General features: G+C 63.4%; 1 protein-coding gene across 4 annotated transcripts in view; it reads right to left on the bottom strand.

Annotated features, from left to right (window-relative positions):
• Positions 1–264: 264 nt before the first annotated feature.
• OLFM1 (olfactomedin 1) overlaps positions 265–17,250 on the bottom strand; it is a 30,094-nt gene continuing 13,108 nt past the window's right edge. For 2 of the 4 annotated variants that reach the window (XM_080671084.1, XM_080671085.1), the window contains exons 2-6: positions 15,545–15,694; positions 10,091–10,246; positions 8,016–8,235; positions 2,187–2,293; positions 265–1,823 (exon numbers count right to left, since the gene is read on the bottom strand). In XM_080671084.1, coding sequence (XP_080527210.1) covers positions 1,149–1,823; positions 2,187–2,293; positions 8,016–8,235; positions 10,091–10,246; positions 15,545–15,694 — 1,308 coding nt within the window. In that variant the 3' untranslated portion in view covers positions 265–1,148. Of the gene's footprint in view, positions 1,824–2,186; positions 2,294–8,015; positions 8,236–8,411; positions 8,731–10,090; positions 10,247–15,544; positions 15,695–17,250 lie in introns of those variants that run through there. The other 2 variants (XM_080671087.1, XM_080671086.1) reach the window with 1 other exon arrangement.

Genomic DNA, 17,250 nt, shown 5'->3' with positions numbered 1-17,250 from the left:
GCCTGGCAGGCGGGGGCGGGTGAGGGTGGGGGTCCCAGGGGGGGAGCCTTCATTCCCATTCACCCACGGGGGGAGGGGAGCTCCGAGATGATCGCTAGGCCCTGGATTTTGGGGGGACGGGTGGTCAGAGACCCAAAGGGAACGTGAAGGCTGTCAACTCCGGGAAGGGGGGACCCCTCCCCATCTGAGGGGACACATTCGTCTTCGAGGACCCGGGAGACCCACCGTTTCAGCCCCTCAGACATGACCAGGGAGCCGCACGTCTCCAACTACGTTTATTGTCCTTAGGTAACTAGAGAGCACAAGTTCTCCTGCTCCTCCTCCAGAGGGGACGTCCCGCACACGACGCCCCGGGACCCTCCCTCCCGCCGGAAACGGAGTCTCCCCGCGAGCCCCTCTCCCCGGGGTCCCGGGGTCAGAGGTCGGACTGGACGAGCAGCCCCTCTGCTCGCCTCGGCGTGAACTTGGCTCTCTCTCTACAAGGGCGAACACTGAGGGTTATTTTTTCTTTGTAGCAACAAGAACGACCCGCCGACGGGTCCAAACTACGGCACCGCATGACAACACCACGCAGACCACGCACGGTCACCACCTCGGGACGAGACACACTGCACAACACGCTACGGGGGGCGCCGCGGGCACGGCCACGGGCACCGGCCACGGGGGCCTCGCCACGGGAACTCCGAGACACGACACGCGGTCGAGGAGCGGCGCCGGGCTGGGGACACACCAGGGAAGCCCGTGGCGAGCCCCTGGACGCCGAGCCGACGGGGGAGCCCGGGGCCCGCTGAGCCGCCCAGCGGCACCGCCCTCGCCCTCAGGGAACCGCCCATGCGATCCTGGCAGCGGGCCGTCCTGGGCGAGAACTGGCCACAGACGCGCCGTACTTCTCTAGTATGTCATTTGACCGAAAAGGGGGGGCTGACGGGGGGGCGAGGGGAGCCCTGGGCTGCAGTTCCAGCTGCAAAGTTGTCGGGGGGGTCTCTCCGGCCCGAGCCGGAGGAACGCGAAGGCCGTGCCCGCGCGCCGCCCCGCGCCACGCGGCGGCCGGGCGTTCCCGCATCCGTGCGATCCGTGTGGCGAGCGTCCCTTTTTGGCGGGATCTCCACGCGGGCGGGGGGCCGGGCCGGGCTCCGGGCAGAGAGGCCCTACAGCTCGTCGGAGCGGATGACGTGAAAGAGGGTGACGTTGTAGAGGACCTGGTGGCCGTTGTTCCAGGCGTAGAGCGCGCGGTCCTTGGGGTTGTAGTCCAGCATGGAGATGTGCGAGTACTTGTTCTGGAAGGGGATGTCGATGTACTCGTAGGTGGAGGCGTTGGTCTGGTAGGCGTAGTGCACCTTGGTGCCGCCCGAGTAGCCGTTGGTGACGTAGAGCGTGCCGCAGATGATGAAGGCCTCGCCGGCGCTGCGCTTGGGGTAGCTGGTGTTCCAGGTGTGCAGCACCTGCAGCGACACGGGGTCCAGCCTGCTGACCACGATGTTGCCGGCGTTCTGGTTGGTGGCGTAGACGGCCCAGAGCCCGCTCTCGTCCACCATGAGGTCGATGTCCGAGTGGCCGCCCCAGGCGTAGTGGTACATGTTGTTGTAGCCGGCGTAGTCCAGGCTGCGCTGCTTGAGGATGCTCTCGGTCCGCAGGTCGAAGCGGATGACGATGTGGCTCTGGAACTTGTTGAAGTAGATGGAGCCGTTGTAGACCACCTGGCCCGTGCCCGACCAGGGGTGCGGCAGCCGGTGCGACGTGAAGTTGTCCGTGGTCATGAAGTCCTGCAGGGACCGGTACTCGCGCACGAAGCGGTTGTTGTGGTAGCCGTCCATGTACCACACCTGCGGGCAGAGCAGACGGGGCGGTGAGCGGTGCCCAGGGAGCCGGCGGCTCCGCCCCAGGCGGCACCTCTCCCACCGAGAGGAACCGGGAGAGGAAGGTGAAACCGGAAGGGTGCCACCGAGGCCCCGAAGCCCTCTCCCCAATGCCAGGCTCTCGCCCCCTGACCCCTGCCAGGTTGGGCACCCCCAGGAGACACCTGCGCTCCAGGGACCCTGATCTCCCACGCTGAGACGGCAGCTCTGACTGTGGAACCTTCTAGTCTAGTGTCTGCTTCTGCTGGCGACCTTGGAAATGGGTCAATGTGGAGACCCGAGCTGCACCTTGTCCAAACGACCCGGCCCGGCCGACGAGGGGGCACTCACCCTGTTGTCGCCCTCTGGGGCCAGAGGGTCGGTCATCCAGGACCCGAACCTGGAGCCGGACGTCTTGATGGTCACGGGGTCACTGATGCCCGTCAGCTTGCCGCAGGCTGCAAGAGAGCAGAGCGCGGGTCAGTCCTGGCTGCCCGGCCCCGCTGTGGGGTGCAGGGTCCCCTCGCTCCTGGCCACCTGGCCCTGCTGTGGGGTGCAGGGCCCCCTCGCTCCTGGCTGCCTGGCCCCGCCGTGGGGTGCAGGGCCCCCTTGCTCCCGGCCTGGGATCGAAGCTAGACAGCGGCTCACGCCCTGGCTCTTCCTGCAGACACCGGGCCTCCCCGGAACCAAGAGCAGCTGAGGCGGGGGTAGTGCGGAGGGAGGGGCAGCTGCACCTCCCCTCCCCCCCACCTCCCTCCCTCCCCTCGAGGCAGCCCCTGCAGCGCCTCTGGGGGGAGGCGGTCAGCCTGCCAAGCTTGGTTCTCTGGGAAGTGGGGACGGGGAGAAGGCGCTGGCCCGGCCGGCACCTGTGGCAGGCCTAGGGCTCCATGCAGGACACAGTGGCCACGGGGTCAGGATGCAGGAACAGGCGGCTCTGCTCCAGCCCCTGCTCCGGCCCCTCCCGTCGGTAGAACCAGACCTCGCAGGCCGCCACCTTCCCAGGGCCACCTGGAGGGCGGAGAGCGGGGCTCTGGGCACCCGGGTCAGCGAGCATCGGACGGACCTTGGGCGTGAGCTCAGGGCCCTCCCCCATCCGATGGAGGCTGCAGACGAGGGGGGTTGTTCTCAGGGCCGCATGGCACAGCCCTGACTCAGCCCCACCCTTCCCACAGCCCGTGGCCTCCCGGGCTGCCTCTGGCGGCCACTGCGCCGTGCAACACCCCACCTGTCCCGCCGACGCTGACCTGGGCACACAGCCGCTGGTTGGCAGAGCGGCCGCCCCTCCGCCGGCCTCCCCCTGAGCCCTGAGCTGGGAGGCGGTGGCCTCTGTCCCGCCCTCCCTCCCTCCAGGCCGGGCCCAGGGGCCAGGAGACCGACTCTGCCCTCCGCATCACACTCGGAGGTGAGAGGCGGGTCAGCACCTGCTCAGCTACAGGCCTGGCCGGGCCGACTCTGGCCCCCACACTGTTGCTCCAGCTGTCCTCCATCGGGAATGCCACCCCTTCCCCCCCACACTGTTGCTCCAGCTGTCCTCCATCGGGAATGCCACCCCTTCCCCCCCACACTGTTGCTCCAGCTGTCCTCCATCGGGAATGCCACCCCTTCCCACCTGTCTACCTGGCTGGACCCAAACAGATGCCTCTTCCAGACCTCTCCCTCCGAGCCCCACCTCCCGTCCTGCCCGACCACACTTCCTGGGGCCACAGACATAGCGTGTGGTCTCCTGGTCCTAAGCAAGAAGCTTGTTGCCCTTTCTGTCTCCCCAGGACTCGGCTGGGCGTGGTCCAGAGTGAATGAATGAGTGAGTGAGTGAATGAATGAGTGAGTGAATGAATGAGTGAGTGAATGAATGAATGAATGAGTGAATGAATGAATGAATGAGTGAATGAGTGAATGAAAGAATGAGTGAGTGAATGAATGAGTGAGTGAATGAATGAGTGAATGAGTGAGTGAGTGAGTGAATGAATGAGTGAATGAGTGAATGAATGAATGAGTGAATGAATGAATGAGTGAATGAGTGAGTGAATGAATGAATGAGTGAATGAATGAATGAGCGAATGAAGAGTGAGTGACTCATCTCTCAGGCACTTAGAGGTGAAATTACCCATCCCTCAGGAAATCCTCGCCAGCCCATGGCTTCGCCATCTGTCCCCGCAGAGGGAGGGGGCGGCGTGTGGCGTAGACAGTGTCCTGTGGGCTGTGACGACACTGCCTCAGAGGATGGTGGGGTCACAGCGGGGAGGCAACGGAAGCTTCCAGCCGCATGCCTGACAGGCACACGCCTGACTCAGGGCACACGCCTGACACGGCCAGTGATCCGTGGAGGCCCCACTATTCTTGTTACTGTGAGACCAGACCGGGGTGCGGAGAACATGGGGTTCACCTCAGCAAAGGCCAGGTCAGGGGCTGCCATGCCGGTCCCTGCGTCCTGCCTGTGCAGGACCTCCCGGCCTGTGGCTGCTCGGAAGGGGAGAGGCCGCTTCGGGAAACAAATCCCAGGGCAGGTGTGACCCGCAGGGCAGGTGTGACCCGCAGCAGGGCCAGCCCCTCTCTGCCCCCTCCGAGGTCCCCTCCCCACCGCCCCCCCAGAGGAGCCCTGAAACCTGCCCGGGCCACCCCGATCGCTGGCAGCAGGCTGAGGCACAGGGCCGGGTGGAGGTTCTCTGTCCAGACGGGCTCTGCCAGGACCTCGGGGACCGACAGGCCCAACCCATGGCCGAGCCGCGGGGGCGGTTGGCACGTCAGTTCAGGAAGGTGCCCCTCTCATCACGCGTGCCCAGGGCGTGTGCCAGGTCGCATGCGGAGGAGGGCGGGGGGCGGGGGACAGGAGGCTCGGGAAGTGGCGTGCAGGTGCCTCTCACGCCCTGTGCCCTGGGCCTGGGCCCCCCGTCAGACTGCACCCCAGCCCCCAGGAGCAGAGGGCGGGGAGGAAGGGCGGCCTCGGGACAGTGGTCAGCGCGGGCGCCACGCGGGCTGCCTTCCGGCCTGTTCTCCTGAGAACCGCCGTGCAGAGCCCGGCTGCTGAGGGGCGCCTGCTCGCGGCTGAAATAAAGACGAGTCAGGCAGCCAGGGGTTCGCTGGGCCCTAAGCTCCCCCCGAGCTGAAGGAACACCGAGGAAGGGGACGTGGCAGCAGCGGCTCGACCCGCCAGGCGGCCTCCGGCTCTATCTGTCCATCACCTAGTGGTCGGTTGTCTATCGCCTGTCCTTCTGTCTGTCTCTCTCTGTCAATCATCTACCATCTGTCTATCATCTATCTGTCTCTATTAATCACCTATCATCCATCTACCTACCTGCCCACCTACCTACCCCCCCTGCTGTGCAGGGCACGGTGCGGAGCGAGTGATGTAAATGATACCCATGGCCTCACACAGTCACCCCAGGGCACAGGGACCCCTCCGTCTTCCTTCAGATGTAGAGAGGCTGACGCCAAGCTGGTCACCGCGTTGGGAGAGTCACATGGCTGTCACCACGCTTACTGCCTCCCCCAGCCGGTCTCACAGTTGGTTCATCCCCGTCTGCCTGGTGCTGGCTCAGTGCAGACCCCGGGCCCCACCTGCAGACTCCGGGCCCCACCTGCGGACCCCGGGCCCCACCTGCAGACCCCCAGGTCCCCACCTGCAGACCCCCAGGCCCCACCTGCAGACCCCCAGGTCCCCACCTGCAGACCCCCAGGTCCCCACCTGCAGACCCCCAGGCCCCACCTGCAGACCCCCAGGTCCCCACCTGCAGACCCCCAGGCCCCACCTGCAGACCCCCAGGCCCTACCTGCAGACCCCCAGGTCCCACCTGCAGACCCCCAGGCCCCACCTGCAGACCCCCAGGTCCCACCTGCAGACCCCCAGCTCCCCACCTGCAGACCCCCAGGCCCCCCCTGCAGACCCCACTTCGCAGGCTCTCTGAACATCAAGGTCTTTAGAAAAGAGCAAGAAACCAGAGGTGAAAGCAGGTGGCTGCCCTCCAGCGAGGAGAACGCGGCCTCCAAGGGCCTTGTCAGCCTCTCTCCACTCCCCAGTGAGCCCTTAGCAGCCTGAGGGGGACCACGTGACAGCCCCAAGATCTGACGCCATCAGCTAAGCTCTCGCAGCTTCTAAACCAGGCCGGGCCTCTAAACCAGGCCGGGCCGGGCGGGGCACCCCCTCCACAGGCCTTGCGCTTCTCACCGTTTGTAACATTTTGCTCTGAATTTCCCTTTTGCTCCGTGATCCGCTCATTGAAAAATGTGGAGGTTTTATCTTGGGGGCAAAAAGAACAGATGCCCTTCCCCCTACAAGCTCTGGCCGTCAGCTTCTTCAGAGGCCGAGAGAGACCCCGGGGGGCGGGGGGGGGGGGCTCTGGAGAGAGAGAGGTGGCAGTGAGCTCGGGGTCATCCGGGCAGAAACCCCAAGGCCATGCCCGGCGGGAATAATCAGAGCCCAGCGTCACTGCGTTTCAGGCGCACCCCGCGCTCTCGGGACGCCAGAATGGAGCAGCAGGCCCCGGCCGTCCATCCCACAGCCCTCCTGGGACTGTCCCAGGTCCCTTAGCTCCTGACACACCAGGACCTGGGTGCCAGGACGCATGTCACTGGAAACACGCCGCGGCACGCGCTCCTGGGACACAGCCGGAGTGCACGCGTGGCACGGATCCGATCGCCACGCCACCCCCTCAGGTTCCCACCAGAGCGGCGGCTGGTACATGTGGCCACCGGTGCCTGGGGCAGCTCTGGGCCCGGGAACGTGGTCAGAGAGTCGCTGCTGACGCGATTCCCCCGCCCTCAGCGCCTCCTGGGGGAGATGGTTTCGATCGGTCATGGACAACAGCACCAGCACCTACTCTTTGGGGATGCCTTAAATTTCTAATAAGGTACTTGGAGCGTGTGTGCATGTGTGTGTGTGTGTGTGCGCGCGTGTGTGTGTGTGTGGGGGGGTGTGAATAAAAAGGGAAGTAAGGACATCAGATAAAACCAAAGGATAAAATGAAAGGACCCTGAGTTACTCTAAAAAAGACACTACAGCCCTAACTGGTTTGGCTCAGTGGATAGAGCGTCGGCCTGCAGACTGAAGGGTCCCGGGTTCGATTCCGGTCAAGGGCATGTACCTTGGTTGTGGGCACATCCCCAGTAGGAGGTGTGCAGGAGGCAGCTGATCGATGTTTCTCTCTCATCCATGTTTCTAACTCTCTATCTCTCTCCCTTCCTCTCTGTAAAAAAATCAATAAAATATATTTAAAAAAATAATTAAAAAGACACTACGCAGTGAGCAACCTTTGTTTTAAACCCGGTGATGAGAAGGGCCAGCTAATCTTTAGGAAGAAGGTCTAAAAAGCGGAATTGGGATGTAAGTGGGCTCGGGCACCACCATGCTAAGATTTGTAAAAGCAGGGCCTGCCCGTGTGGCTCAGTGGTGGGGCGTCGGCCCTCACACCAACGGGCCGCAGGTTCAGGTCCCAGTCAAGGCCACGCACCTGGGCTGCAGGTCGAACCTGGTCTGGGAAGTGTGGGAGGCAACTGATGGGTGTGTCTCTCTCACATCCATCTTTTCTTCTTTCTCTCTCTCTCTCTGAAAAAAAAAAAAAAATCAATGGAAAAAATATCCTCGGGCGAGTATGAGAAAAAAAGACTTACAAAAGCAATGAACAGGAAGGTTGGTAAGGCGAGTGGGTGTTCAGTCACGGATAAGAACTCACGCTGCCCCTACGAACGAATGGTCACCCCCCTCCACGGGGGGACCGAATCGGCTCTTCCGGGCCGGGACAGTGCCTGAGGCGCTTGCTCAGCCTGGGCCTCACCCTGGAGGGAACCGGAGATGCAGTCGCCAGCCCTAAGCCACTCGTGTCCTAGGAGCTCACCCCCCCCCACACACACATGCGCGTGCACACGCACACTCCTCAGATGGTTTGCAACAACGAACATCCTCCTAATTTTTTTCCAGATGTGCATACTCAGTGGGGTCTGCGGCTGGCCTCTGCCCGGGGTGGGACCACGCGCTGCCAGGGTGCAGCCTGCACGCCTCACGTGGGCTCCTCCACGGGGTGGGGGTGGGGGGGCCCTTGCCCCAGCCCTGCCCAGCCCTCCGCTCCTCCGGAAGCCAGGCGGGCGCTGTCCACTTCAGCACCGCGCCCTGAGCCAGCGCGCGGGCCGCGGTGGGCGGGGCCAGGCCCCGCCCCGCCCCGCGCCCGCCCCGCGGGGTGCTGGGCCTACCTAGCTTTTGCATGCACGCACGGAGCCTCTCTTCAAGATTGGACACTCTGCTCTGCAGTTCATCGTAGTCATAGGCGCCAATTTCCTCTTGTAGCTCGTTAAGCACTGACGTCAGATTCTGGGCCTCCTCTTTAAACTGCAAAACCAATTTGGCATCGGCCTTGTACTCTTCCAACACGGGTATCAAAGGCCTAAGTTCATCCATTTTCGCTTTTATCGCCTGCAAGGTTAAAATAAGCTGGGTTCAGTGCGATGCGTGCAAAAACTCGTCACACCCTGCCTTGGCCCGGCCGCGCCCCGGCGAGGAGCCGGCACACTCCCGCCTGCTCGCGGGCTGGCTTAGCCGCTGGCCCCAGCGTTAGCAGAGCATATGAAACAGTCTTCAGAACACCATCATCTTTGGGAAAGGTCTTTATTGTCAGGTAGAATGCAACATCTGAAGGTTACATGCTTTTAGGTCACATACACAACGTTTCCTTTTTTTTTTTTTTTTTTCTTTTTCAAAAAAAAAAATGCATTGACAAGGGTTCAAAGGATCCATGAAATGCATCTACAGTCGCATGCAAAAAAGAGGATCGTGGCTGGACTCCTTAGTGAAATGGCGCTAAGTATCGGGAAAGGGCAGTAAAAATGCAGGGCTGGCCCTCGGTCATGGGAACATGGTTACATGCCTCTTCAGTCACTGCGGCTTTGAAAAAACGCTTTTAAGTTAGCCCTGCAAGCAAGAAAATGAAATACCGTTGAAGAGCTACCTCACTAGCCTGCCTTACACACACAGCCACTCACAGACAAATAGGTACACGGTCTTTAAAAAAAAAAAAAAAAAATCACACTTCAGCGCTAGGGCTCGTCCCATCGGCCTTGCCAGTTACCGAAATCCCTCACCACACGGTGCTGGCATGTCTAATGCCACTAAAGCCTGGCGGAGGGCAAGGGCTGCTGGTCTTCCCCCCCAGCGCCCCCGCGCCCCATGCGGGGCCTGGGGGAGAGGGTTCTGTGGGTGGCGCTCGCAGAGAGGAGCTAGCCCTGGCTGCGGGGGAGACCCGTCCCCCTGAGAGGACTCTGCCTTACCCCCCCCTTCATCCCCCGCTACCCCCCCGAGAAGGGAGTGCTGGCCTTTGACGGAGAGACACAAACTCTTTCCGGTCAGGCAGGTCGGCAGAAGCGAGGGCGATAGGACGCCCGCCTGCCCCGGGCCAGAGCGGCCGCTCCTTCTCCTCCCCGGGTCAAGCCTGCGCTGTTTTATGCATGATCTAGATCTGTACCTCCATCAGCTCGCCATTTCGTCTAGAGAACGGCGGGCGGGGGGGGGCCTTTTAAAAGCGAGCCCGTGCTTGCTTCACGCAGAGCTCATCAAAGGGAGACACGGCGTGGAAGGGACAGGGCGCCCGCGTCAGCAACTTTCAGGCGCGCGCGGGCTGTGTGATCGACCCGCTCATTGAAATCCGGGCCAGCGTTCTAATTAACATGCTTGTCTGCCTTAATGAAGGTGCATATCACTTCTCCATTTAGGAATTCGGAAGCCGCGTCCGCTCTGCGGTGTATATGTATGTATGCGTGTATATATACATATTCATACGTATGTATATATAATTTCAGGTCACACTCCGGCCTTCAGGTCCAGAGTCACCCGGAGAGGAGGGGCACTTACCACAGAGTGAGAAAGATGTTGGTGTCTCTCTCTTTCTTCCCCGTGACCCTACAGGGAGCCGTGCCACAGCTCAGTGAGGTCGGACGGGGAAATGGCCCTGCGTGGCCCCTGCCCAGGCACGGCGCTAACCCAGGAAGCTAGTCCTCGGCTGAGGTGCTTTGGCCCCCGGCAGCAGCGGAGCTGGCACGTGGCCGGAGCTCGGACCCGGGACCCCTGGCCTCTGACGCTAGCAGGTGCTGGGAACCGCGGCCCCGGCCTCCCTTTCAGGGCGCAAGCGGGCAGCTGCCTCGTCTCCAAGGACAGCAAAGAGCGAGCCTCGCTCGGCTCCCCCGCCCCCAATCGCTAGTTCTAGAGGGAGAGGGGAGCCCCTGCCCCTGAGGGCAGCAAACCCCGCCCCGCCCGGGCGGGGGCGGAGCACACGCACCTTGAACTGCCTGGCCAGGTGTTGCTTGTGGCTCTCCTCCACCTGCTTGAACTTGGACTCCAGGCCCTTCATCTGGGTCTCCATCTTCTCCACGTACTGCAGGTCCCGCTGGGTCCGCCGGTCCAGCACCTCGATGGACTGGGACATGTTTTGCACCTGCCAAGGAGGCCACAGGTCAAGGAGGGAGCTGTGGCAGCACAGCCAACCTCCCTCGCCTTCTAATACGCGACGGGGACCTTTCCACACGCCGGGACCCAGCGCGGCCGATGCATTATTTACTCGCTCATCACCAGCACCGGGGATGGCGAGGACCGAGCGCTTCCCCAACACAGCCAATGGGTCTGGTGAACGCCCCCCTGCCACCTCCCAGAGGCTGGAGCCCAGGACGCATGCAGGGCAGGAGGCCGGGTCCTCACGGGCCACCGCTCCAGGCGTGCGGCTGGGTGAGTTTCCCCCCCCCCTTTTTTTGGGGGGGGTGGTCCCTACTCTCTTTATTCTGCAGGATGAACCCAGTTAGGCAGACATAAACATCCACGAAGAGGAGCAGCATTGTGGGGCTCCCCCCAGCCCGGGCACAGCTTCTCGTGCCCCCTAATCTCACCGGGTGCCTTGCCGAGAAAGGCGGGCCGAGCGCGGGCGGGGAACGGAGGCGCAGGGGACTCTGGGTCTGATCCGGCATCGGGTCCTCCTCCCCCACCTCGTGGGCTATCCCTCACCCCACACCATCCCGGGTAGACACTGCTCTGCCAACATGCACACTCGGGGCCCGGCGTCGGGCACCCATCACCCGCAAAGTGACGGGTGGCTGTTCCGCACCCTCCCAGGCACGTCGGAAGGGCGTCTCGCCTGGAGACGGAACTTGAACAGCCACAGGGCTGCAGGGCGCTCTGGAGGAACGCGTTTCGGCGCAGCCACGGCCGGCGCCTCTCGTTTTCAGGAAACGGCCGCGCGTGGGGCGGTGGCTCGCGGCTCAGGCCTGTCGCGGTGGCGCGGGCGCGTGGGCTCGGGATCGAGTGCAATCGCGAGGGAGGGACGCACCTCCATGCCCGCAAATCCCCGTTTCTGGGCGCCTGCTGGTTTTGAATACCCCGCCCTTTCAGGAGCAAAACCACTCGGGTCGGAGGCTCAGCTTCACCCGGTCAGTGAGAGGAGACGGCAGCATGGCTCCCACATCTTCCTGCTTCTCCCCCGCGCCCCCACCCCCCAAAAAAATAAAATAAAAGAGACCCCCCGCAAAGGCCTCTCCGCAAGAGAAACTGGCATTGTTCGTCTCGGCGTGCTAAAATGCCGGGAACTGGGGGCATTATTCGAAAGCAGCGCGCACAAATCCTGTGGCGCAATTCCGGGTCGTAGAGTGCAGCACGGGGTGGCCCCGTTGCTCCGGCCCTCTCTCCCCGGACGCTGTACAAACTGGAACACACACGGAGTGGCCGGATTGTTATGATCTCTGAACGCACAGTAATCTGGCCGCTCGGTGTGTGCGCTCCGGCACCTGCAGTCCCCCTGTCCCCTCACCTGTCTGACTCTGTCACTTTGAATGAAGTTGCAATGCTCGGTTTCCTTTGCCCTTCAAGGCCCAGCCCCAACGGCGCCTCCTCCAGGCAGGCCTCCCTGATGAGCTGAGCCAGAAGTGGCTGCACATGACGTGGAAACCACCTCACCCTGTTGGCACAATGCCTGCCCCGGAGTAACCTGCACACCTGTAACCTCAGCCACCTTGCTGGACGGGGGAGACTCATGGAGGGAGGGGGACGGCCCCCTGCACACCTGTAACCTCAGCCACCTTGCTGGACGGGGGAGACTCATGGAGGGAGGGGGACGGCCCCCTGCACACCTGTAACCTCAGCCACCCCGTGCACAGGGGCGCCCCTGCAGCCGTGTGGCTGGGAGGAAGGGACACAACGGCGGTTCCATCAAGACCCCGCCCCAGCCGGGGGCTAAGATTCCTGACTGCAGGCGACAGCTACAACTTGCTGAGTCACAGGCTTGGATCTCAGCGTCTAACGGGGGCCGCTCACAGCACAGGGGGGCTTTTCATTTGCCAAAGAAGCGGCGCCTTTAACGCATTAAAAATGTCCAACACTACGTTTTAAATTCAGGAAACACTTTCAAGATGCCAAGCTACTCAGCGGCCTGACACCAACACAGACCCCCGGCCCACAGCCCTTCCCCATGGGGCCCCCACCTTGCTGGCCGGATGCAAATGAGGTTACACCCGGGGGCCCTCACCCCGAGAAGATGGAGCCTGCAGCCCCTTCTCTGGGAGCATCCACGCTCTTCCTGCCTGGGGGGTGGGCGGCACGGTCACACCTGCCTCGGGGAGTAGCTAATGTTGAGGGACCATTTTCACCGTCCCGGCTCCGTTACTCACCGCACGCTGGGAAGTGGATGCTGTTTTACACGTAAGGACACGGCTCAGAGGCGTTAGGAACGTGCCTGCCCGCACACAGCGGCCGTCAGCCACGACTCACCACCTGGCCCGACCCCCAAGCCCGCACTTTCAAACTCAGGGCCGTGCCTGCCCCTACCCGCCCTCCGCCCTCCGCCCTCCGAGGGTCTCCGTGGTCCTCGCGCTGACCCCAGGCGCCTCCCAAGGACTCCAGGCCAATGGAAACCAGAGCTGCGGGCGAGGGCCCAGCTCCACCGTGAGACGCCTGCCCTGCCTGCCCGTAGGGCTCCCCCCCCCCCCCCCCGCCCGTAGGGGGCTGTAAGGTGGAGCCCTCGTGCGGAAGTGGAAGTGGACGGGATGCGCCCAGAGGCAGGGCACAGGTGCACAGCGCTGGGCCCGCCCCCTGCTCCGCCCAGTGCCCTGGCCTCGCCCTGCCCCCGCCCCCCCATAAGGAAAGAGGAGGGGAGACTGGGGGCAACCCAGCTGGAGGAGGAAGAGGAGAAGGAAGAGGAGGAGGAGGGGGAGGAGGGGGAGGAGAGGGAGAGGAGGGGGAGGGGGAGCAGGAGGAGGGGGAGGAGGGGGAGGAGCGGGAGGAGGGGGAGAGGAGGGGGAGGGAGAGGAGGAGGAGGGGGGAGGAGGGGGAGGGAGGGGGAGGGGGAGCACCAGGGGAAGGAAGGAAGAGGGGAGCAGGAGGCCCTGCCCCTTCTGCAGGCAGAGGGCAGAGCAGCCAGGCCCTCAGGGCAAATGGCTGTGCCCTGGGAGGGCAGTGCCCACCGGGAGAGCGAGGGCTGTGCACGTCCAGGCAGTGGTGCCTGGCTGTCCGTGGGCAGGAGGAAGAGCAGCAGTGCCAGGGCTCCTGTAGCTTCCTGGAACCCTGGCTGGCTTCCTGTCGGAGCGGGAGGTGGGCCTCAGCGCAGGCCCTGCCCCCAGCGCCCGCCCGAGCTCCCCAGGCGCCTCCCTCCTGAGTTCTGAATAATTAAAGGCTCGGCGAGGCTCTGGTCTGGTTTGTGTGAGTCCGTGTTGGCGGAAGCTGCTAAGGCATCTGTCTTTCTAAGTGACTCACTCGGTGGCAAAAGAACAGTGCTCGGCCCTCAAGGGGCGCAGCCCAGGGACCGGCTGCACCCGCTCCGCCCCGCCGCTTCCTGCCCAGGAAACACGGGCCCTCCCAGGCCCTCCTGGGGGCCATGACGGGGCGGCTGGGGAACGGGGTCCAAGAGAGGGACCCGCAGCTCCACCCGCAGCTGAGCGAGGGTCTCAGTGAGCTGGGCTCAGACCGAGCAATCTGCCTGGTTCCTGCAAGTGCCGCTGCCCTCCAGCACCCCCCCATGCCCTCTCACCCCCCCATGCCCTCTCACACCCCTCCCATGCCCTCTCACACCCCCATGCCCTCTCACACCCCCCCATGCCCTCTCACACCCCCCATGCCCTCTCACACCCCCCATGCCCTCTCACCCCCCCATGCCCTCTCACACCCCCCCATGCCCTCTCACCCCCCCATGCCCTCTCACACCTCCCATACAGGCTCCTCTCATGCCCCCAACTGAGGGAAAGGCCGCGGCTTCATGGCTGTGTGTGTGTGGTGTGTAGGAGTATCTATGTGTGGTGTGTGTATCTGTGTGTATGTGTCTGTGTGTATGTGAGGTGTGTGTGTATCTCTGTGTGTGGTGTGTGTATGTATCTGTGTGTATGTGAGGTGCGTATCTATGTGTGTGTGGTGTGTGTATGTAGCTGTGTGTATGTGAGGTGTGTGCATTTCTGTGTGTGTGTATGTATCTGTGTGTATGTGTGGTGTGTGTACCTATGTGTGTGTGTATCTGTGTGTATGTATCTGTGTGTCTGTGAGGTGTGTGTGTATCTGTGTGTGTGGTGTGTGTATGTATCTGTGTGTATGTGAGGTGTGTATGTATCTGTGTGTATGTGAGGTGTGTACAGTGTGTGTATTTGTGTGTGTGGTGTGTGTATGTAGCTGTGTGTATGTGAGGTGTGTGCATCTCTGTGTGTGTGTATGTATCTGTGTGTATGTGAGGTGTGTGTACCTATGTGTGTGTGTATCTGTGTGTATGAGTATTTATTTGTGTGTGGTGTGTGTATGTGAGGTGTGCATCTATGTGTGTGTATCTGTGTGCATGTGAGGTGTGTGCAGTGTGTGTGTACCTATGTGTGTGCGTGGTGTGACCTGCTCTCTCAGGGTGGGAAGGGTCCCCTCGCCTGAGGGGAGGGTGATGAGTGGAACAGAAGGCCCCCATTTCTCCTTCCCTCCATGAACCCCGACCCCCGGGCTCTCCGGGAACCCAGGGTTCTGGGGGGAATGTGCCAGGAGCCGCGTTGGCTACGCCGCCAGCAGCAGCCCCCCTGTGGGGCAGAGGCTGCCAGGCCCGGGGGTGAGTGCGGCCCCCCCTCACCGCTGTCTCCCGGGATGAGCCGGGGCCTCTCCCTGGACCCAGGTTTCCACCGCTCGAGATGGCATGAAAGGTCTCATCTACCTCACGTGGTTCATGTGAAGATGCAGGGAAGTAATGAGCGGAAAATGTTCCCAGGTGGGCAACAAGGGTGACGGCTCAACCTGCTTCTGTGCCAGGAGCGCGCCCACGGGGGGAGTGCCTCCTCGGTGGGCGATGCCTGGCCGGCCATGCGCCCAGCCCAACCACTCAAAGGCAGGAAAACCCCCTGGGGGAAATCCGGGTGGCCTGCACCCCGGGTCCTGGGCGCTGGCTGCTGGGCACAGAGCCTCAGGCTGCAGGTGAAGGCATCGGGGGAGAGACAGCACGTGGGGAGCCCCCGGGCTTCTCAGCGGAGCCTGCAGTGACCCGAGGGTCTGTCATCCCCTCCCGGGCCGCCCTGGGGCGTCCCCATCTACTCACTCACTCATTCACTCACTCACTCATTCACTCATTCACAAATAGTCTCAACAGGAAGAGTGAGTCGTGGAGCTGAGACAGAACCTGCGGGCTGGCCACGCCTCGGTGGCGGTGGTGTGGGCACGCACACTTGCGCACATGCACACGCACACGCACACGCACACACACACGCACACAGGCGCACGCACATGCCCCGTGCAGACTCACCTTCTCCAGCAGCTGCCGCAGCTGTTTCGTACGGGCGTCCCGCGAGCACATGGTCTGCTGGGGGGCGACCACCGTGCAGATACACCTGCCCTCGCTGTCCTGGGCGGAGCTGTACACCTGCCAGCTCTCCTCAGGGTTGGTGGGCAGCACCTGGGCAGGGCGGGGGGGGAGGGGGAGGAGAGAGAGTGAGACATCAGGTAGGACATGGGGCAGGGCTGTCCACGCCAACCCCGGGGCAAAGCAGACAGAAACGGTCTAAAGACGTTCTGACCGCGAAAGGGGACGGTCCCCAAGAACAAAGGGTCTCCCATTAGGGTCCCCGGGGCTGGGAGGGAGGCCGACAGGCACGCTGTTCACAATCTTTTAAATTCACAGGAGAGTGGCGTTTTGGCGTCTGACCAAATCGATCCATTAGGCAGAGGGAGGGGCAGCCGGGGCCAAAGCTGGAAGGGGAGGGAGGCAGGAGGCCACTGGGGGGCCCGGTGGGCGCGTAACTGAGAAGTAAGATCTCCTCCCCTGAGGGCGAGCGGGGGGGGGGGGAGGGGGAGGGGGAGGGGGCTGGCGCCCGTTCGCCGCTGCTCCCTGACCTGGAGATGCAGCCCTCACCGTTGGACCATTAATAGCTGCCACCCAATCCCTAGGAGCCAGGGTGGAGGACCGGGGCCCAGCCCGCACCCTCCCCGCCCAGGCCCCCGCACCCTCCCCGCCCGCCTGGCGCAGGCTGCCCTAGAAACCCCAGGCCCCCCGCACGGCGCGGCTGCCACCCACCCGCCGTGTGGCGGATGTCACCAAGTTCCTGGTGACAGGCGTCACACCCAATCTCAGTCCTGAGGCGTGCCGGAGGGCCACCCGCAAACCGGAGCTGGGATGGCAGGTGTCACCTTGCAGCCGGCTCAGGTGGTCCCCAGGCCAGGTGCCCAGGGCGGGGCCGACACACTCCCCGGTCCCCTCCTCGCCCACGGCCTGCCCGCAGCCTCAGGTCACCGCCCGCTATTTTTAGCTCGGGGTGGGGAGAAGTTGGTGCTGAGAAGGGAGAGTGCGGGCACATTCCATTCCATTCACTTCCAAACCAGCAGCTCAGAAGCAGAGGCGGAGCGTCATGAAGGAGGAGACACTGCAGGGCTGCCTGAACCCGCAGGTGCCCCTGAGGGTCTCAGGAGGGGGTCCCCCGGAGCCTCCTCCCCCCAGCTCGGTGCCCTTGACAGCAGAGGGGAGCTCAGGAGTCTGGTGTCCTTCACCTCTCCTTCCAGCCGCCTGGGAGCCGCTGGGGCGCGCCCCTTCCCTGGGCGCCCTGCCCACGCTCACGGGGTTCCAGCCCAGCCTCCCTCCAGCGCTGGGCCACCCTTCTGTCAGCCCTGCCCAAAGCCTGGGCCCCCTCCCCCGGCCTTGAGCAGGGAGGCAGGGGGGAGGGGTGCGCGGGGGCAGCGGGGTGAGCTCGCAGCTGGTGGCACCCAAGGGACGAGCCCCCGCCTCTCCACACACTTGGGACCTTGGCGCGCGGCCGGGGAGGAAAGAGCCTTCGGGGCTTTGGGGTGCAGGCGGGAGGGCACCGGCTCCGGGCGCGGCCTGGCCGGTCAGGTCCGGCTTTCACCAAGTAGGGAGGGCTCCGCGCAGAGTCCGGGGCGCACCCAGCGCGCCTGGGGCTGAGCGGCGCGTCCCCACCCTCACTTGCTGAGTGACCTTGGACAATCCCCAAGTCCCTGCCT

This window comes from Plecotus auritus (genome assembly GCF_963455305.1).
Source record: "Plecotus auritus genome assembly, chromosome: 5".
NCBI lineage: Eukaryota > Metazoa > Chordata > Mammalia > Chiroptera > Vespertilionidae > Plecotus > Plecotus auritus.
This window is presented reverse-complemented; position numbering and strand designations above follow the sequence as displayed.